Source organism: Chiroxiphia lanceolata (assembly GCF_009829145.1).
Source record: "Chiroxiphia lanceolata isolate bChiLan1 chromosome W unlocalized genomic scaffold, bChiLan1.pri scaffold_46_arrow_ctg1, whole genome shotgun sequence".
Classification (NCBI taxonomy): Eukaryota; Metazoa; Chordata; class Aves; order Passeriformes; family Pipridae; genus Chiroxiphia; species Chiroxiphia lanceolata.
In genome coordinates, this window is record NW_022476501.1 from 109,093 (window position 1) to 130,505 (window position 21,413).

The 21,413-nt window shown below is 56.0% G+C and overlaps 4 protein-coding genes across 8 annotated transcripts in view; 1 reads left to right on the plus strand and 3 right to left on the minus strand.

Moving 5' to 3' along the window:
* The window catches only part of LOC116781455 (class II histocompatibility antigen, B-L beta chain-like), a 99,397-nt gene that overhangs the window by 75,863 nt on the left and 2,121 nt on the right, over positions 1–21,413 (minus strand). Inside the window, exon 3 of one of the 4 annotated variants that reach the window (XM_032677136.1) lies at positions 19,067–19,077. The exons of 2 other annotated variants lie outside the window; for them this stretch is intronic. In XM_032677136.1, coding sequence (XP_032533027.1) covers positions 19,067–19,077 — 11 coding nt within the window. Of the gene's footprint in view, positions 1–19,066; positions 19,078–21,234; positions 21,246–21,413 lie in introns of all 4 variants that reach the window. One more of the 4 variants, XM_032677134.1, reaches the window with a different exon arrangement.
* The window catches only part of LOC116781444 (C-type lectin domain family 2 member B-like), a 125,484-nt gene that overhangs the window by 71,945 nt on the left and 32,126 nt on the right, over positions 1–21,413 (minus strand). The gene's annotated exons all lie outside the window — the stretch shown is intronic.
* LOC116781440 (early activation antigen CD69-like) overlaps positions 1–21,413 on the minus strand; it is a 79,065-nt gene that overhangs the window by 49,779 nt on the left and 7,873 nt on the right. The window lies entirely within an intron of this gene.
* The window catches only part of LOC116781450 (class II histocompatibility antigen, B-L beta chain-like), a 144,975-nt gene that overhangs the window by 23,117 nt on the left and 100,445 nt on the right, over positions 1–21,413 (plus strand). The window lies entirely within an intron of this gene.

Genomic DNA, 21,413 nt, shown 5'->3' on the forward strand with positions numbered 1-21,413 from the left:
CTGCTTCATTGCTGAGCCCTGCAATCCCCTGCCCTTGCCCACCAGGCCAGCACAAGAGCACTTGACCTTGTCGCTCGGCTCCTGGGCCTGTGGCTCTGCTCCCCTGGCAATAGGCACGGCCACTGCAAAGAAATCCCCCAGGGAAGGCACACACTGACGCATCCCCTCAGAGGGCAACATTCTCACCAAAGCTCCCCTCGCAGCTCCCTTTACACTGACCTCTTATTGCAGGGACCTCCTTCCCACTCTGCTGATGCTTCTCAGGTTGCCAACCACCCGCAAAAAAAACAAATGCCAAGGGATGTGCTTAGATTCCCCAAAGATACAGACCTCCAGAAGTAACATCTGATTCAGACTGGCAGGAAAATGCTCACCTTGCTCACCGTCCCTCTGGCGCCCAAGGCCCACCCCACCGCTTGCATCCCACCTGGAAAGAACAAGAAGACGCTCACAGAACGACCTTTGAAGAGAAGTGCCTGTCACAACTGCAAGGAGGGATGCACAACAATCTCACGGGGGGGATATTCTAAGCTCTGCCCTGCAAACCCTAGTGCTGGGGGCAAAACACAGCCTCTCTGCTTCCCTCTCCTGAGGGACTTGTTCTTTAACATCCCTTTCCCCTCCCAGCAATTCCCAAGCCTGGACCCGGCTCTCATCCCCTCTCTGGCTCAGAGGCCTCAACTTCTCTTGCAGAGAGCTGGGCCTGGCAACCCACCGTCCCTTTGGTGGCTGTGTTGGGGAGGGGTTCTGATCATACTGAAGGTGAAACCACGACACCGTTGAAAGCTCAACAAAACCAATATTTATTACCAAGAGGTGACCAACAAAACAAACAAACCCAAAGGAGAGGAAGGAGGAGAGAAACAAGCCCCCAGCACGACCTCCCCCAGTTCCTTAGCTGTTGGCCATAAAGTTCTCTCACTGACCCAGCAGGCCTGTAATTACCTGTTTCCAAAACCAACTAAACCAAATACCAGTTCCAGAACCAAATAAACCAATGAGTCCAGACTCCCAAATTAATATCCAAAATCATGACTAGGCTGCATGAACAAAGATTTGGGAAGGGCTCTGCCCACATTTGCTACAAGCACACTGGTGGCTAAAGAGGCCAACAGGAGATAGACACGTCCAGTTGCCAAAGGCAGAGCAGAAAGACTCCTTGGATGGGATCGACAGGACACGGTTCTTTCTGCGTTGTCTTTTCTCCTCGATGCTGATCCTGCTGCATTCTCAAAGGAAGCAGCAGCGTTAGAGATGGGGTGTCTCCAGACCTCCCGACTGGAGGCCAGAGTAGATCAGTGATGAAGATCAATGTGGCCAAGGCTGAGATGTTGTTTCAGGCAGTCCTTGTATCTCCTCTTCGGGGCTCCTCTCTTGCGGCAGCCGGTGGCAAGTTCACCACAGAGCACGATCTTAGGGAGGGGGTGGTTGGTCCTTCATCCTGGAGACGTGCCCTGCCCAGCACAGCTGTGTTCTCAGCAACATGGCCTCAATACTTGTAATTACCCAGAGCAGAAGCTGCATCCTTGGAGAGTCAGTAAGTGGCTTTCCCTGCACCTGCGTACTGTGCTGGGGGGGTCTTTTCCAAATGAGTCTGGGGGCGTCCTTCATCATTATAGTCTTCATTTTCTCCTTCAAGTGACCTTGGAGGATGATTAGCCAACCACAGAACACCAATTAAATATAGTTTATACCAAAACTCCCTTCAAGGACAAAGTTCCCATTTTATCAGTGCTTGTTTTCTCATAACTTTGCAGGGAAAGAACAAACCTGTTGCAGGTGGCTGGGCCAAACACAGACCAAAAGTATCAGGGGAATTAACCCCTGATACATCCCACCACGTGCTCTGTGGTTGGACCATGACACTGGTGAATGACTCAAACAGCATAGTGATGAAGTGTCATCTCCAAAAATGTAAAACAACCTAACAACTGAGTAACAGCAAAAGTACAGACAATAATATAATCATGTCCATCCCCAGTGAGGAGATCCAAGTGGGTTACAGTGGTCATTTACTTGGAGTCAACAGTAGCTGAGATAATCTTTTCCCGGTTGGCAGACCTAGTTCCCAGGTTTGGACAGGTGAACAGGTGTGTCCAATCGTATGGGCCCGGACAACGCGATGAATCTCGGGAATTTCTGCAAAATATAAAGTCTAGTACAACAGAACTTCTCATTTCAGACTTTTATAATTTGGATTCATCTTTTATAGTAGGAAGTGGTTGACTGCCAGTCACCAATGTATGGGCCTGTTAGGAGCCATCACAGGCAATGTATATCTGGAGTTTGATGCAACACCAGACAACATCCTGGTCTCACCAACCCTCCCCCAGAAAGCTTGCACTCTCTGTACAGATTCCAGGCCTCATTGGGGGCAAACCATCCTGCCCCAGTTTCCCCCTGACTGCAGTCAATCCCCTCCACCTCATGCAGTGATAGCACAGGTTCTCTCTTGCCTCCGTGCTATAAAAGAATTTTTTATCCTTCTTCACATTAACTATACCACTGAGTGTGAAACCATTTCTGTGCTTAAATAGGACGTTACCAGTTCATCACAAGAAAATTGCAGGCATGATGGGAGCCAGAGCCCATAGGGAGGTCCACAAACATTAGTCCTCTCTTACCCAAGAGCTCCTCGCCTGCAGGCAGGGGGGCTGCCAGTAACACCAGTGCCCATAAATGTCCCCCCCAAAAAAAGGGGTTAGGTGGGGTCCTGGGTGGACTCTGAGTGGGTTTTTGGGATGCAATGGAGGCTGTGTTGGGGTGCAGATGTCCCCCCAAAGCTCCCCCAGAACAGGGTGACACAAGGGGGGGCACAGAGGGGTCCCCATTCCTGATCCATCCTGGAGCAACCACACTGGGGGCAACTGGGATCAGAGTGGGTGTCAGAGACTGGAACGGTTTATGATTTATGCATTCTAAGAGACCTCTGCAGGCTTTTGACTTTCTGATGGGCAACTGGGCCCATCCCCCCTCCTCCAGTGCAGAAGATGTCAAGCCCCGAAAAGGCGGAAGAGCCGAGTTTCCCACGCCCTCCACATGAACTCCGCGCCAAAAAGGGGGACAGCACCCTATGAAAACAACTCCCCGCCTTGGGGAGGTGCAAAGGATATGGATATTGACTGGTGACTTTGGGGGGGATTTTTCCTTCTTCTCCCCCCACCGCCTGCGGATCAAGACATTGCTGGATCCAGTGGGTGGTGATTATACCACTCTCATCTTTTCTTTTTTCTTGCTCTCCCTTACTCTTACCCTGTCTTTCTCTCCCCTGTGCATTTTTCTCCTCCCCCGAAAGGTTATGACAGCCCCCAAAATGCTGGCATAGCTGTTGGTACAAAATTGTTAAAATAAACCTTGTCAATATGTTTTCAGACACCGATTATTCAGTGTCGTTTCACTTTAATCCACCCCAAGGGAATTATTGATAAAACCTGAGTTACCCCCCTGACTTTTTCCCGGGGCGGGTCGTAACAGTCACTGCTGTCAATGTGATGTCACTGCTGTCCCTGTGATGTCATTGCTGTCCCTGTGATGTCACTGCTTTCTCTGGGATGTCACTGCTGTCTTTGTGATGTCACTGCTGTCTCTGTGATGTCATTGCTTTCTCTGTGATTTCACCGTTGTCTTTGTGATGTCACTGCTGTCCCTGTGATGTCACCAATGTCCCTGTGATGTCACTGCTGTCTTTGTGATGTCACCGCTGTCTCTGTGATGTCATAGCTGTCTCTGAGATGTCACCGATCTCTCTGTGATGTCACTGAGGTCTCTGTGATGTCATCACTCTTTCTGTGATGTCACTGCTGTCCCTGTGATGTCACTGCTGTCCCTGTGATGTCACTGGTGTCCCTGTGATGTCACTGATGTTCTTCTGATGTCACCGCTGTCCCTGTGATGTCACTGATGTCACTGTGATGTCACCACTGTGCCTGTGATGTCACTGCTGTCTTTGTGATGTCACTGCTGTACCTGTGATGTCACCGCTGTCTCTGTGATGTCACCACTGTGCCCTTCCTGTGCTGTCACTGCAGCCTCTGTGATGTCACTGCAGTCCCTGTGAAGTCACTGCTGTCCCTGTGGTATCACCAATGTCTCTGTGATGTCACTGTAGTCCCTGTGTTGTCATCACTCTCTCTGTGATGTCACCACTCTCCCTGTGATGTTGCCGCAGTCTCTGTGATGTCACCAATGTCTCTGTGATGTCACCGCTGTCCCTGTGATGTCATTGCTCTACCTGTGATGTCAGCGATGTCTCTTCAACCAGACTGCAACCACCACTTTTCAATCAGACTGTGACCACCACTCTCAACCAGACTGCAGATCACCACTCTCCACCGAACTGCAACCACCACTCTTGACCACACTGCACCACCACTCTCACCAACAGGGTTTTTTTCCCCTCTCCCTTTCCTTTGGGCTCATGGGGCCCAACAAACACCACTGTGTTCATACCCCAGGGTGCTGGGTTATATATTTGGGTTTGGTGGGTTAAAACCAACTGTTTGTCTGTATAATCCTACTTATTGTGTTATTTTATGAAATTGTTATTCTGACTTATAATCTCTCTTTTGGGTTGAGTTCATTTCCCCTGCTGGTTTACCTTTAAACCAGCACAATCAGACTGCTCAAATTACCGGGGTATTACTCTGCTCCCCATTGCTGGCAAGATCCTGGCAAGAATACTTCTGAACAGACTAACACCTGCTATAGCAGAAGAACTTCTTCCTGAAAGCCAATGTGATTTCAGAGCCAACAGGAGCCCCACAGACATGGGATTTGTTCTCAGACAACTGCAAGAGAAGTGTAGGGAACAGAACAAAGGTCTCCATGTAACCTTTGTTGACCTCACCAAGGTTTTGGATACTGTGAGCAGAAAAGGTCTGTGGCAGATTTTGGAACGTTTAGGTTGTCCCCCCAAGTTCCTTAAAATGATCATCTCACTCCATGAGGATCAGCACAGCCAAGTCAGATATGGCAATGCACTTTCTGAGACCTTTCTAATAACCAGTGGTGTGAAACAAGGCTGTGTTCTCGCACCAACCCTATTCACAATCTTTTCCAGCAGGATGCTCCAAAGGGCCATGGCAGACCTTGATGAAGAAAATGGGATCTACATCCGATATCGTACTGATGGAAGCCTTTTCAACCTAAGGCGACTGAAGGCCCACACCAAGACCTTAAACCATCTTGTCCAGGAGCTGCTTTATGCTGATGACGCCGCCCTCGTCGCTCACACAGAAGCAGCTCTGCAGCGTTTAACATCCTGCTTTGCTGAGGCTGCTGAGCTCTTTGGGCTGGAAGTCAGCTTAAAGAAGACAGAAGTTCTCCATCAACCTGCACCTCAGGAAGTCTTCCATCATCCCCACATCACCATTGGCCAATCAGAGCTCAAATCAGTCCAACAGTTTAATTACCTAGGGAGCCTCATCTCCTCGGATGGTGAGATTGATGAAGAGATGGACAACAGGTTAGCAAAGGCATAGAGAGCTTTTGGAAAACTCCATAAAAGAGTTTGGTGTAATAAACACCTGAAGAAAAGCACAAAGATCAGTGTTTACAGAGCCATTGTGCTGTCTACTCTCTTATATGGGTCCGAATCATGGGTCATCTACAGCCACCACCTGCGACTCCTGGAACGCTTCCATCAACGCTGCCTCCGCACAATCCTAAACATCCACTGCTCAGATGATGTGACCAATCCATCTGTTCTAGAACAGGCAGCAGTCACAAGTATTGAGGCCATGTTGCTGAGAACACAGCTGTGCTGGGCAGGGCACGTCTCCAGGATGAAGGACCAACCACCCCCTCCCTAAGATCGTGCTCTCTGGTGAACTTGCCACCGGCTGCCACAAGAGAGGAGCCCCGAAGAGGAGATACAAGGACTGCCTGAAACAACATCTCAGCCTTGGCCATATTGATCTTCATCACTGGTCTACTCTGGCCTCCAGTCGGGAGGTCTGGAGACACCCCATCTCTAACGCTGCTGCTTCCTTTGAGAACGCAGCAGGATCAGCATCGAGGAGAAAAGACAACGCAGAAAGAACCGTGTCCTGTCGATCCCATCCAAGGAGTCTTTCTGCTCTGCCTTTGGCAACTGGACATGTCTATCTCCTATTGGCCTCTTTAGCCACCAGTGTGCTTGTAGCAAATGCGGGCAGAGCCCTTCCCAAATCTTTGTTCATGCAGCCCAGCCATGATTTTGGATATTAATTTGGGAGTCTGGACTCATTGGTTTATTTGGTTCTGGAACTGGTATTTGGTTTAGTTGGTTCTGGAAACAGGTATTTGGTTTCTTTTGTATTATGGGTACTTCAGGTGGCAAAGAAAGAATCTTGAAGAAATCCTTTCTGGTATTTTGGATATTAACTTGTGATTTCTGGACTTATAAGTTGATTTGGTTTTGGAAACTGGTATTTGGTTTATTTTGTATTCCTGAACCATTGGAAACAAATTGTGACCCCTATGGAGGGACAAAGCTGTTGATGCTCCAGGGGTTCCAGGATCCTGAGGATTCCAGTGCCCATTGAAAGTGTTATTCAGGGAGATCCTCTCGGTCCCTGGATGCAGGGAGTTCCAAGCAAGATCCCTGGGATTTTATTAAGGCATTAAAATGTTTATAAAAGGTGTATAAAGGTATATAAAAGGTATATAAAGATATATAAAAGGTGTACGTAACCAACATAGAAATGGAGGTCTTTAATATAATATGATTGACTTACAAAAAGTTGTGATAGAACTGTAAAAGAAGAGGTGTGATGCCTCAGAGCTTTTTGGGCTGCCCAGGGACGCGGTGGAGTCACCGTCCCTGGAGGTGTTTAAGCAAAGACTGGCCATGGCCCTGAGTGCCGTGCTCTGCTTGACGTGCTGGGGATGGGGCGTAGGCTGGACGCCGGTTGATCTCCCAAGTGTCTGCCAAGCTCAGGGACTCTGGGCTTCTGTGGCAGCCCAGCCTTTGGGGACAGCGTGCTGGTGGCTGAGAGGCTGCGTCCTTGCCTTGCCTTGCCCATCTCCTGGCTGCCAGGCAAGGGCCTTGTGACATCACAGCCTCTGTGGAACAGCACGGGGGCTGAAAAGTGTCAGCGCTGCGTCCCCGTGCCCAGAGCCTGGGCAGAAGTCGGCTGGCAGGGACGGGCAGAGACTGTGCAGAGGTGTCAGCTCGTCCCACAGCAGCACCATGCCCAGCCAGGGCATCTCCTGGCTCCTCAGGCTCTCGGTGCTCCTGCTCTTGCCTGGCCCACTGGAGCCTTGCAGCCGTGCCACAGGTGCCATTGGTGAGAAGCGGGCTTTTCCTTGGATGGCCCCTTGGCAGAAAAGGCAGGAGAGGCTGGAGAGAGGGGAAGGAGGGGGGTCAGGCCGCTGGGATGGTGCCGGCGGGCCGTGAGCCCGAAAGCAGCAAGGCCTTGGGCCCAGACGGTGTCAGGCGGGGACTGAGAGTCCCCAGGGAGGAGGAAAGCTGGGCAGGCCCCAAGGCTGCTGGGCCTCTTCCTTGGCAGCCCTTTGGCCAAGGCCCCCAGGCAGAGGTGGGGCTCAGCCCCTGCCCAGCAATGGGGCACAGGCTGAGCCCCAGGGACACCAGAGCCAGAGCCTGAGCTCTTCTTCCTGCACCATCTGCCTGGGGCAGCCCAGCCAGGCCTGAGTCTCTCCAGGAGAGGCCAAGCCCAGCCAGAGAGGGCTCAGCCCTCTGAGGCTGCACTCACTGCAAAGGGAACAAAACATGGGCGCAGAGGACATCCTGCCCCCAAATGGAGAACAGGGAACGTCAAGAATAAAAAATCACCCCCCTCCATTCTTCAAGAAATGTTCAGACCTCTTTCCTAAAAGCATCCCGGATTCAGGTCACCCAATTTTCTCTCTGACAAGGGTTTTTCCATGGATCCCCTCAATTCCCAGCCTGCCCAGGATCACTTTTGGGGTCCCAACCCCCACTTTTTCCCCCTCTCCCACTCCTTACATATCATTCCCCCAATCCCCAGTCCCCTCATGCTCAGTTTGGGGGTCCCACCCTCCGCTTTTCCCCACTCTTCTGACCTCTCCCACCCCTTTCCCATCATCCCCCAACCTTCAGTTGCCCTCCTCCTCCACTTTTGGAGAGTCCTACTCTCATCCCACTCAGTTTGTGGTCCCACCACCCCTCTTATCCCCTCTGACTCACTGACCCCCCCTTCCCAACACCCCCTCTCACCCGAGATCTCCTCACCTGCAGCGGGGGGGGGCTCCCAGTAACACCAGTGTCTATAAATGTCCCCCCCAAAAAAAGGGTTAGGTGGGGTCCTGGGTGGGTTCTGAGGGACTTTGGGGCTACCTTGGAGGGCTGTGGGGTAGTTCAAGGTGGTCCCAGCACACTTTGGGATGTGTTGGATGCCGTGTTGGGGTGCAGATGTCCCCCCAAAGCTCCCCCAGAACAGGGTGACACAAGGGGGGGCACAGAGGGGTCCCCATTCCTGATCCATCCGGGAACAACCACACTGGGGGCAACTGGGATCAGAGTGGGAGCAGCTGGGCCCCTGCTGAGGTCGTACAGGGACCATACTGGGAGTGACTGCAATAATACTGGGAGTATGGGAGAGGGATTGCAACCATACTGGAGATGACTGGGATCAAACTGGATTCATACTGGAAGTCTCTGCAAGCTCCTGGGATCATACTGGGAGTGACTGGACTCATAGTGGGATCATCCTGGGAGCAACTGGGACCATGCAGGGGCAAATGGCATCGTCCAGGCAGTGACTGAAAGTGCCTGGGGCCAGACTGGACTCAGACTGGGAGTCACTGAGAGGGAAAGGAACCATCCTGGGGGGGGCTGGGAGCAACTGGAACCACCTTGGGGCAACTGGGATCCAATTGGGAGTGACTGGGATCCTATTGGGAGTGACCAGGACCATTCAGGAACCATCCTGGGAGTGACTGTCAGTGACCAGGATCATTCTGGGAGCTACTGGGATCATGCTGGCAGCACAAAGGACAGAGGGAGGGGAACAGAGAGGGGAGGGAAAGAGAGGGAGGGAGAATTTTAGAAAGGATAAAGAGGAAAGAAAGTCAAAAAAAAGAAGAAAAGTAAGAGAAAAAAAGCCGAGTTTAAACCTTCAGTAAATGTGTGAGTCACTGAGAGCTCCCAGGTCAAAGGCAGGTGAAGTGTTTGCAGGGGACAGGAGCCTGTTCAGGGCTCAGGAGCTGCTGCTGCCCAAAGGGAGGAAATGCAGCGAGGGCTCGGAGCAGAGTTTGTGCTTTGGGGCCTTTGCCAAGAACCCGCAGGAGGGAAAGCAGCTCCAGCCAGGGGGGCCCAGGGGCTCCCAGCACGGGCCCAGGGGCTCCCAGTCACCCCCAGGATGATCTCAGTCACTTTTAGTCACGCCCAGTCTGATCCCAGCATGATCCCAGTCACTCCCAGTCTGATTCCATTCTCTCCTAGTAGGATCCAAGTTACCCCCTGCAAGGTCCCAGTTGCTCCCAGTCAGTCTCAGTATAATCTCAGTCAGTCCTGGTGTCTCCCACTATATCCCAGTCACCCCCGGTGTGGTCCTAGTTACTCCCAGTATGATCCCAGTCACCTCCAGCCTGATCCCACTTGCTCCCAGTATGATCCCAGTCACCTCCAGCCTGATCCCACTTGCTCCCAGTATATCCCAGTTGCACCAGCATGGTCTCAACTGCCCTCAAAATGCTCCCAGTCACTCCCAGTATGACACCAGTCACCCGAGCATGGGCCAAGCTGCTCCCACTGAGATCCCAGTATGATCCCACTTGTCCCCAGCTTGGTCCCAGTTGGTCCCAGTTCCTCTCAGTGTGATCCCAGTTGCTCCCAATTGCCCCTAGCAGAGACCCAGTCGCTCCCAGTATGATTCCATTGTGATCCCTGTATGATGTCAGTACAATCACAGTTATCCCAGCATGGGCCAAGCTGTTCCCAGTTGCCTCCAGCACAGATCCAGTCAATCCAAGTATGGTCCCAGTCTTCCCCCACCATGGTTCCAGCCAATCCCAGTTTCCCTATTGTAGATCCAGTCACTCCCAGGTGCTCCGAGTGTGATCCCAGTACCCACCAGGATGGTTGCAGACACTCCCAGTATATCCCAGTTGTGACAATATGGTCCCAACTGCCCTCGGAATGCTCCCAGTCATTCCCAGTATGGCCCCAGTCACCCTCACTGTGGGCCCAGTGGCTCCCAAGATGATCCCATTGCCCCCAGCATGGACCAACCTGCTCCCACTGTGATCCCAGTATGACCCCAGTTATCCCCAGTGTGGTCGCAGTTGCTCCCAGTTGCCTCCAGCACAGATCCAGTCAAACCAAGTACAATCCCAGTTGCCCCCCACAGGGTACAAGTCAATCCCAGTGTGGTCCCAGTCACCCCCAGGATGGTTGCAGACTCTCCCAGTATATCCCAGTTGCCCTCAGCATGCTCACAGTCATACCCAGTTGCTTCCACTTGCCCCAGGATGCTTCCAGTTCCCATCAGTACAATCCCAGTCACTCCCAGTCACTCCCAGTCTATGCCAGTTGCCTCCAACACGCACCCTGTCACTCTCAGTCACTCCCAGTTTCTTCCAGGATGATCCCAGTTGCTCCAAGTATGTCCCCAGTTGGCTTCCAGCATGACCCCACTGGTTCCCAGTTCCCCTCTGTGTAGTTCCACTCACTCCCAGTTATGGTCCCAGTCACTCTCAGTCACTCCCAGTAGGATCCCAGTCACTACCAATCAATCCCACTAGGATTCCAGTCACTACCAGTCACTCCCAATAGGATCCCAGTCACTCCCAATAGGATCCCAGTTGCCCCCAAGGCGGTCCCAGTTGCTCCCAGTCCCCCCCAGGATGGTTCCTTTCCCTCTCAGGGACTCCCAGTCTGAGTCCAGTCTGGCCCCAGGCACTTTCAGTCACTGCCTGGACGATGCCATTTGCCCCTGCATGGTCCCAGTTGTTCCCAGGATGATCCCACTATGAGTCCAGTCACACCCAGTAGGACCCCAGGAAGACGCTTGCAGACACTTCCAGCGCGAAACCAGTTTGATCCCAGTTACCGCCAGTATGGCTGCAGTGCCTCTCACATACTCCCAGGAGTATTGCAGTCACTCCCAGGATGATCCCTGTCAGTCCCAGTATGGTCCAGTATGAGCCCAGCAGGGGCCTGGCTGCTCCCAGTATGATCCCAGTTGCCCCCAGTGTGGTTCCAGTTGCTCCCATTCACTCCTACTATGATACCAGTAACTCCCAGTAGGATCCCAGCCACTCCCAGTCCAATACCACTCTATCCTAGGAGAATCTGAGTTACCCTCTGCATGGTCCCAGTTATTCCCAGTCACCCCACTAGAGTTCCAGTCTCTCCCAGTATGATCCCTGTCACTGCCAGTCTCTCCCAGTAAACCTCAGCATGCTCCCAGTCACATCAATTATGCTCCCAGTCAGTCCCAGTGTGGTCCTAGTCGCTCCCAGTATGATGCCAGTTGCCCCCAGCGTGGTTGCTCCAGGATGGATGAGGAATGGGGACCACCCGGAGTTCCCCCCGTGTCACCCCGTTCTGGGGGGGCTCTGGGGGGGCACCTGCACCCCAACACGGCACCCAGCGCTCCCCAAAAGGGGCCGGGACCCCCCGACACCGCCCCCCAGACCCCCCAGGACCCCTCAACCCGCTCAGAGCCCACCCAGAGCCCCCAAAGCCCAACTGTGGGGAGACCTTTGTGGGCACTGGGGGTGCCGGGAGCCCCCCCGTGTGCGGGGTCAAGTCGTCGGTGTGCAGGCAGAGCCGCAGCGCCCAGCGGTCCCCAGCTGGAGGCCAGCGGCGCCCCCCCCTCGCCCCCAGCGCCCCCCGGGAGGGGAATTTGGGCAGGGGGGAGGGGGGGTCGTCTGCGGCCGGGCCCCCCCTTGGTGTCCCGGTCGTGGCGGCTGCGGCGGGGTCCGAGTGCGGTCGGGAGCGGGCAAGAGCCCAGCGCTGCCCCATGGCGACGTGCCCCAGCTGCAGCCCTGCTCCTGCGGCGGGAGGCCATGGCTTTGGGGCAAGGGGGGGCAAGGGGGGGGCAAGGGGGGCCCAAGGGGGGCGCAAGGGGTCTGGTCCAGGGGGGGAAGGGCTGCAGGGGGCGGCTCCCGGAGGAGGAAATCCGGCCAAAGCGGCGGCCCAGGCGAGGGAGGAGCCGAGCGGGAGCCCAAAGAAGAGCAGCCCAAAGGTGCTGGCGGTGGCTCGGCAATGGCGGGGGGGCGAGAGCGGTTTGGGGCTCCCCGTGAGAGCCGGGGGGGAATCCCGGTAGCCGCGGAGTGGGGAGAGCGGAGAGGGGCGATCCCGGAGCTGGGGGACCCCCGGAATGCTGGAGGGGGGGGAGCAGAAAGGGAGGGCCGGGCCCCTTAAGCGGGGGTCCCGGAGAGGGGGAAGGCCTTGGAGTGTGGAGAGGAGGGGGGGCCTTGAGGCGGGGTGGGAGCCGAGAGCGCCAAGAGGTTTGCGAGGCTGGGAGCCGAGAGAGGAGGGCCGGCCGGCCCCGGGAGGCAGAGTGGGGAGAAGTGAGCCCTGGGACCCCCCTGGCAACACTCAAGGGGACCCCGGGAGTGGGAACCCCCCGGAGCCGCGGGACCCCCGTCAGGGCGGAGAAGGGGGACCCCCAATGCAGGCAGAAGTGCCATCAGGCCAGACAGGGGGGACCCCCTAACCCCAGAGAGCAGAGAGGGGGAACTCCTGGGAGGGGGTTTTGGGCTGAATGTTGTTGTTTTGAGGGTTTTTATGAGCACAGGATGCCCGGTGAGTTCTAGGGATGGACTTGGGCAGGAGAAACTCCCAAGGCAATGCGCTCACCCTTTGTTTTTCTCCCCCCCCGGCGGTCGGGGCCGTGCTGTTGGTTGCCGATCCCGGGCGGCTGAAGCAAGAGCCCGGCCACGTGTGCGGGGCCCGATCCGCTCCCTGCTCTCGTTGTCCCGGGGCAGCGTCTGGTGTCCCCCCGGCTGTGGGGGCGTTTTGTTGTGTCGGGCCCAGGCGGCCCTTGTGCGGGGCTGTGTGCCGGGGGGCTGTTGGGGGTGGCCGGTGGGTGTTTTGGGGCGGTGTCGGGGTGGGTTGTGGGCAGAGCCCCGTGGGTGGTCGGGGGGCTGCGGGTCCCCCCCTTGTTGGGGGTTGGTGTTGGTGGGTCAGGCCCCGGCGGCTCCATTGTGAGGCCGGTGTGGGCGGGGGGGGCTGGTGCGGGGGAGCCGGAGGGAGCCGAGGCAGCGGGTTTGGGGAGCCCTCGGGAGAGCCGGGGGTGGGGGGAGGAAGGGCGGGAGCCCCGGAGTGTGGAGAGCGGAGCGGGGCGATGGCGGAGCTGGGGGACCCCCGGCAGGTAAAGGTGCAGAAACCAGAGAGGGAGAACTTCTGGGAGGGTTTTTTTGAGCTGAATGTTCATATTTTGGAGTATTTTTTTGCTGACTCTTGATCTTTTGCAAATTTGTGGGGAGTTTGTGTGGGGGTTTTTTCCCAAATCTTGTTTTTTTGTTTTTTTCTGGGCTAAATGTTGGTGTTTTGGGGGTTTTCAGAGACACAGGATGCCCGGTGAGTTCTAGAGATGGAATTGGACAACATGCTCACCCCCTTTTTTTTCCCCCCCATGGCAGGATTTCTGCTTCCCAAAGCTTGGGCGGATGGAGGAGGAGGCTGTGAGGAAGAGGAAGATGCCTTGGGCCCCCCAGGCAGGTGAGGAGGAAGTCAGTGCCCCTTTGGGTGGGTCTTTTGTGGCCATCCTGCCAGGGCCAGAGTTGGGGGGATGTCCTTGGGCTTCCCTGTGGGCCGGAGGCAAATCCCCTGCGTGTCCTTGTTGCTTCCTGCCCCAGGCCCCGAGGTGAGGCCGGAGAGCGCGGAGGACAAATCCCCCCGTCAGAGCCTGGTGGGAGAGGCCGTTTTGAAGGGCTCCCCGGCGCAGGAAGGCAGCGGGGAGGAAAAGGGCCGGAGATGCCCCCGCAGGAGGGGCTCCAAAGCCAGCCCAGGGGGCTGTGAGGAGGAAAGAGCCAGCGTGTGCCGGGAAGGCGGCCGGAGCTTGAGGGGGAGCTGCGAGCTGGTGGTCCCTGAGCAGCCTCCCAGCAGGGAGAAGCCCTTCAGGTGTCTGGAATGTGGGAAGAGCTTCAGCAGGAGAACCAACCTCCTCAGCCACCAGCACATCCACACTGGGGAACGGCCCTACACGTGTGTGGAATGTGGGAAGAGCTTCGGCCATAGCACCACCCTCCACAGGCACCAGCACATCCACACTGGGGAACGGCCCTACACATGTGGGGAGTGTGGGAAGAGCTTCAGTCAGAGCTCCAACCTGCTCCGTCACCAGATGATCCATAGTGGGGAAAGGCCCTACACATGTGAGGAATGTGGGAAGAGCTTCAGCAATAGCACCAACCTCCACAACCACCAGCTCATCCATACTGGGGAACGGCCATACAAGTGCTTGGAATGTGGGAAGAGCTTCAGCACAAGCACCAAGCTCCTCAGCCACCAGCTCATCCACAGTGGGGAACGACCCTACACGTGTAGGGAATGCAGGAAGAGCTTCAGACGGAGCTCCCACCTGCTCCGACACCAGATGATCCACAGCAGAGAAAGGCCCTACAAGTGTTTGGAATGTGGGAAGAGCTTCAGCACAAGCACTGACCTCCTCAGCCACCAGCACATCCACACTGGGGAACGGCCCTACACGTGTAGGGAATGTGGGAAGAGCTTCAGGCGGAGATCCACCCTCCACACCCACCGTCGTATACACACTGGGGAACGGCCCTACAAGTGCTTGGAATGTGGGAAGAGCTTCAGCACGAGCACCAACCTCCTCAGCCACCAGCTCATCCACACTGGGGAACGGCCCTACACGTGTGGGGAGTGTGGAAAGAGCTTCAGAGACAGCTCCACCCTCCGTACCCACCGACGCATCCACACCGGAGAGAGGCCCTACAAGTGCGGGGAGTGTGGGAAGAAGTTCAGTGAGAGCTCCACCCTCCACAAGCACCAGCGCATCCACACTGGAGAGAGGCCCTACAAGTGTGGGGAGTGTGGGAAGAGCTTCACCCAGAGCTCTTCCTTGACCAAACACCAACGGACCCACCTGTAGGGAAGCCCCGAGTGCCCCGAGTGCGGGAAGAGCTTCGGCCGCTGCTCCAACTCCATCAGCCATCGGAGGACCCGCGTTGGATGATCCACAGGGACCCACGCTGGGCACAGACCTGGTGACCCAACATTCCTGGTGACCCCTGTTTAGCAGAGACCTGGGGCTGGAATAGAGTTCAAACACTGAAGAAGAAGAAGGACTGGCACATCTGATGAGAAAGAGAAGACTCCAGTTCCCAGATAACATGAAGGTCAGGATGGTCTCCCCAAAGAAAAACCCTGAGAGACACCTGGTGTGAAAGGATGTACTGAGGAATGGGGCCAGTGAAGGTCCCACAGCCTTTCTTCACAACCATCCTGCAGGGTGGGAATAGGGAACCTTTTTGACCTCTGTGATTTATCTGTCAAGAAAGAATAGATGCCTGTCATGTTACCCCAAATTTAGGTTTGTGACTAAAGTAACTCAAAACTCCACCTAAACATGGAAAAGAGTCTAAAAAGAAGTCAAGGCTAAGGAGAAATGGAAGGAAGATTTGTATTGAAAGTGCTGGATGGGCCGAGGGGCTGATCCTGCCTTCCCTTCCCCTTTCAGGTGGCTCGTGGGGTGAGAAATTTAAAGTTCTGCACGCTGATTCCTTGCTTTTACACAACTCGAGTTTGCTTTTGCTTCCCAGTGTTTTAGTAGATTGCTGGTGTGGTTTAGAGTTTGTGCTTTGGTTGCTTTGTGGTGTTCTTGCTGTGTTTGAAGTGTGTTTTTGTAGCCAGAGCCTCTCAGCGAGGCCTACGAGCTTTTGTGAGCTGGTCAGGGTTTGTCTTGATCAAGAGTGTTCTTGGGTGAGCTGCTGCAGGGATTCCTTTGTAAAGGTGCTGCCAGTTTGTGGGCAGTGCAATAAGTGGTGGGAGATTGTGCTGAGGGAGTTTCCCTGTCCCTGGGAAGTGGCAGTGCCCGAAAAGGGGGATGGAATCCCCTGCCCTTGGGAATGTGTTTGGGGCAGAGTTGGTGTGGGGAACAGCCGAGAGCCCAGACTGGACTGACATGGTTTGGGCTTCCCTGGGGCACTAAGAGGCAAAGAGACCTTTGAAGAGTGGGGTAAATGTGCCCTGACCCTCTGTTTTCCGTGACCCCCCTGTGTTGAACCCCCCCTTAAAGGGGTGGTCGAGGTACATCCTTAAATGCCGTCATTAAAGCCTGGGGGACAAAGGTGGTTCAGTCCCCCCTCTAGAATTGCTCTAAATTTCAACTGTTGGCACAATGCAAGGCTGAGATTGGATCCAGCAGCCCCCAGCACCCAGAGGAAGTTGGGAGCTCAGGGGGACCACCCCCTTTCCCAACCCCCCAGTGCCCAAAGACCCCCATGGGACCATCCATCCCTCCAGACCACCCCCCTTTTCCACCCCTCTCTCTGTTCCTCCCACTTTTCCATGCTCCCCTCAATCCCCAGCCCTTCCCAGATGAGTTTTGGGGTCCCAACCCCCTCTTTTCCCCCCTCTTCCACCCCTTACACATCATTCCCCCAATCCCCAGCCCTCTCATACTCAGTTTTGGGGTCTCACCCTCCCCTTTTCCCCACTCTTCTGACCTCTCCCACCCCTTTCCCATCAGCCCCCAATCCTCAGTCTCCCTCCCCCTCCACTTTTGGGGGGTCCCATTCCTGTCCCATTCAGTGTGGGGGTCCCACCTCCCCTTTTCTCTCCTTTCCACACCCCTTTTCCCACCCACCCCCCTCTTCCCATCCCCCACTCACCCCAGAGCTCCTCTCCCAATGCTGGGGGGGCTCCCAGTAACACCAGAGCCCATAAAAGTCCCCCCAACAATGGGGTTAGGTGGGGTCCTGGGTGGGATTTGAGTTGGTTTGGGGGGTCCTTGAGGAGCTGTGGGTGTTTTAGGGGTGTCCCAGCACCTTTTGGGATGTGCTGGGTGCCGTGTTGAAGGGCAGGTGCCCTCCCAAAGCCCCCAAAATCAGGGCAGGGTTTGGGGGGTCCCGGCTGGGCCCGAGGCCACGGGGAGGGGCTGCGGCCGCCGGCGGCTCAGGAGCTCTGTGGGGAGAGAAAAGGGGGTGAGAGCGGGGTGGGGGGACAGGGGGGACACCGGGATACACCGAGACCTGGACTGGAGCCAGCGGGACCAGAACTGGGGCAACTGGGAGCGTATTGGGGGCAACTGGGATATACTGGGAGTGTCTTGGAGTGAGTGGAACCATAGGAGGGGCGAATGGACGTAACTGGAACCACGCTGGGGGCAACTGGGATCATCCTGGGAGCAGCTGGGCCCTTGCTGGGCTCATGCTGGGATCACACTGGGACTGACAGGGGTCATCTTGGGAGTGACTGCAATAATACTGGCAGTATGTGAGAGGCACTGCAACCATACTGGGGATGACTGGGATCAGACTGGATTCACTGAATCCATTGGAAGTGTCTGGAAGTTACTGGGATCATTAGGAGTGACTGGACTCCTAGTAGGATCATACTGGGAGCAACTGGGACCATGCAGGGGCAAATGGAATCCTACAGGGAGTAACTGAAAGTGTCTGGGGCCATACTGGACTCAGACTGGGAGTCCCTGAGAGGGAAAGGAACCATCCTGGGGGGGACTGGGAGCAACTGGGCCCACCTTGGGTGTAGCTGTAAAATATGGAACTTTATTAGAAATTGTCAGCCATAGAATTTCTGTATTTTTCACCAAGCACTTGGAAAGGACAGTGCTACCACAGAACTCGTGGATTTTAGTGAGATTGGAAGGTCTCGAGGGAAAGGGCAGAGTTACCATTTCTTGTGAAAATTCTTTACATGGTAAAAACAGAGAGGGTTCTTGCAGCTGTGAAGAGACTGATAGAAAGTGAGAAAGGACAGAAAACAGATCCACGAGACTGGGCCTAGGCCTTGGAGCAGCTTCAGAGAGCAGGAAACAGTGCCAGAAGCACGGGGTGAAGAGAAGACCAGAGCAAGAAAGGTGTTGGTGCCTGGCCCCAGGGGTTGCTTTGTGACCTCCGAGGCAATTCCAGGGGGGCATAGGGTGGGTGGAAACTGGGGTGGAACAGGGAGGTAATGGAGTCCAACCCTCAGCCCTGCCCAGGACCATCCCCAAGAGTCCCAGCCTGTGCCCCAGAGGATCATCCAAACTCTCCTGGAGCTCTGTCAGCCTTGGGGCTGTGCCCACTGCCCTGGGGAGCCTGTTCAGTGCCAACCACCCTGGGGGGGAAGAACCTCTTTGGAACATCCAACCTGACCCTGCCCTGACACAACTCCAGGCCATTCCCTGGGGGCTGTCCCTGGTCCCCCCAGAGCAGAGCCCAGGGCCTGCCCCTCCTCTGCCCCTCCTGAGGAACTTGGAACTGCCCTGAGGTCTCCCCTCAGTCTCCTCTTGTGCAGCTGAACACACCAAGTGCCCTGAGCTGCTCCTCCTTTGGCTTCCCCTGCAGAGCCTTCCCCATCCTGGTGGCCTCCTCTGGACACTGTCTACTGGCTCCATCTCTTCCTTCCATTGTGTCCCCCCAGAGTGCCCCACTCTTGAGGTGAGGCCGCCCCAGGGCAGAGCAGAGCGGGACAATCCCCTCCCTGGCCCGGCTATGCTGGGCCTGATGCCCCCAGGACAGGGTTGTCCCTCCTGGCTGCCAGGGCCCTGCTGACTCCTGGCCAAGTGGGCACCCCCCAGGACCCCCAGGGCCCCCTTTGCAGGCACTGCCCACAGAGCACTGGCCCCCAGAGTGGCCACCGAGGGCACATTGTGACCCTCCTGGAACCGAGGGCACATTGTGAGCCTTTGGGCCCCGCCCTGCCCTGGGGTGTTTCAGGAGCCCCCCAGGTGCCCAGTCCAGCTGAGGGCCGGGGCAGGAGGAGAGGCCGCTGCTGGGCCGGCGCCGGGCTCCCCAGCACTGTGGCGAGGCAGCCGCCTCCAGCCCAGGCCTCCTCCTGCCGCCGCCCTCAGCTGCAGCAGCGGCAGCCTCAGGGCAGCCGGGCCGGGCCTGGTCCCTGGGCGGGGAGGGGACAGGAGAGGCAGCACAGTCAGGGCAGGGCTGCCTTGAGTCAATCCTCTGCTGCTTTACAATCTACGCCAAATTCTTTGGATTTCTTTGGGGGAAAGTTGTTCAGCTCAGCTCTGTGCTGCTCAGCAAGAGCACTTTCCTTGACCGGGCAGGAATTCTCACCCTCCCCATTGCTCTCAGCCTGAACCCTGGACAGCTCTGAGGTCCCAAAGGGCTCCCTGTGCCCCAGTGCAGGCTCAGGAGAGCTGCTCTGCCCACAAGTGACCTGCTGCTCAGCACACAGGTTCCCTGTGCTATTTGCACCTCTCTATTGGTGGATGATCCACTTCAAAGATGCCTGAAAAAAAAGTGGGATTTTGTGAAGACTCCACTTGCAAAATCAATTCCTCCCAACTCTTCCCTCTTTCCCTGTGCAGCTGAGCAGAGGGCAATGCAGAGGAGTGCTCAGGCTCTGCTGCCTGGAGCTGTCCCTGCCAGCAGCTGCTTCCCTGAGCCCAGGGCTGGGCCCTGGCAGTGCCTCCAGAGCCCATCCCAGCCCTGGGTGCTCAGCTCTGCCCTGCAGAGCCCTCCCAGCACAGGGCACTCTGGTGCCAGGGGCACCTCTGGCTGGGCAGGCTCTGATGGCAACAACAGAGCAACCCTGAGGAGGCTGGAAAAGCACCACTGCTGCTGCCTGTGAGGCCCAGGGTGCTGATTTCTGACACTCCCTTTGCCATTGCCCTCGAAGAAGAAGAAGAGCTTTGGATTTTCCATGCTTCCTCCTGAATGGAGACATGAATTGATCTTTCTCATTGCCTGTCCCTGGGAACCCGAAGCAGAACACTGGAAGTACAGGATCCTTCCCTTTCAGGATGGCCCTGCCTTGCTGCATTTCTTGAAAATTGCTCTTAGAAATCTCCAGCAGTGCCCTCAGCCCTGCTGGGCTGTGCAGAGGAGCTGCTCCTGGGCAGAGCTGTCTCTCTGCAGCGCTGCCCGCTTGCCAGGAGCTCCCTGTGTGCCAGGAGCCTGGCCCAGCTCAGCAGCACAGACACAGCCCCAGGCACTGAATGACCCTCGGGGGTTGGGGATGAGTCCCTGAACATCAGACAAAGAGCAAGTTCAAGAAACCTCTGAAGAATTCCAAGTCAGATCCAAGTCCACAGTTTCTCCTGGCGTTAATGGGTCCCACTGAGGGCCAGCACTCAGAAATTGTCCCCTGCTTCCAGTTAGAGCCAAAAACTGGAGGCAGTGATGACAGGTGGGGACAAGCAAAGTCCCGGGGTCTGTGATGCTGAATAAATCTGGATTTGTTTTGTTCTTGCAAAGGGCCAAGGCCTGACCCCCAGCCCCTGGGAAGGGAGATCCTGTGCCTGCCTCATTCCTCAGGGCTCTTGCTGGGGCTCTGGGATGTGGGGATGGGCAATGGCAAGGGCAGGAGCATGGGGCAGCACCTCTGTGTCAGTTGAATGAGACTGAAGTGTTTTGCTAAGGAGGATGAGTTATGAGGAAAACCAAACTCCTCCCTCTAAGCAATTGTAAATCTGAAATTAAGAGACTCCACCTGAGGAAGTATGGAGAAAGGAAAATTAACAGCTCTTTATTAAAGGATATCTGTGTATTGGCAGAACAACAAAAGGACACAAAACCAACCAAAAAATGATCCTGTAGCCAAAAATCCCCTTCCAAAGGAAAGGCCAAAGTGAAGGGCCTTGCCCTTTGCCCAGGAGAAAGCAAAAAACTCCACCTCCCCCCAGCCTTCTGAGGGCTCCCAACCTGCAATGTGGGCTGGGCCAGTTCTTTTGGGGGTGTGAGTCACCCAAGGCAAAGCCCCCTCCCCCATTGAACATCTTTCTTTTCCAGTGGGGCAGGGGAAAGAAAAATTCCTGCTTGGCATTTTAGAAGAAGTAAAACTGTGACAGGGATCCCCTCCCCCCTGCCCTCACTGCCCCCCAATAACAGGGACTGGGGAGAAGTGGGAAGCTTTCCTGGGAAGACTGGGAGCAGCTGGCTGGGGTCAGAATAAAAGCAGGGCTGGGGGGGACACACGACCCCCCAAACTCAGCGTGGGGCTGGACTGGGGGGTCCCGGCTGGGCCCGAGGCCACGGGGAGGGGCTGCGGCCGCCGGCAGCTCAGGAGCTCTGTGGGGAGAGAAAAGGGGGTGAGAGAGGGGTGGGGGGACAGGGGGGAGACAGAGGCTGTGGGAGAGCAAGGGGGGGGACACGACCCCCATTTGGGGACCCCCCTTTACCTTCTCCCGCAGGTAGAAGCCGAGCCCCAGCGCCAGGAAGACCGAGCCCAAGACGAAGCCCCCGACCCCCACCAGGATCTTGCTGCGGACGGTGTCCGGTGGCATCTCTGGGGGGAGCTGGGGGGGTCAGCACCCCCAAAACCTCCTCCCACGCACCCCCCGGCACCCCAC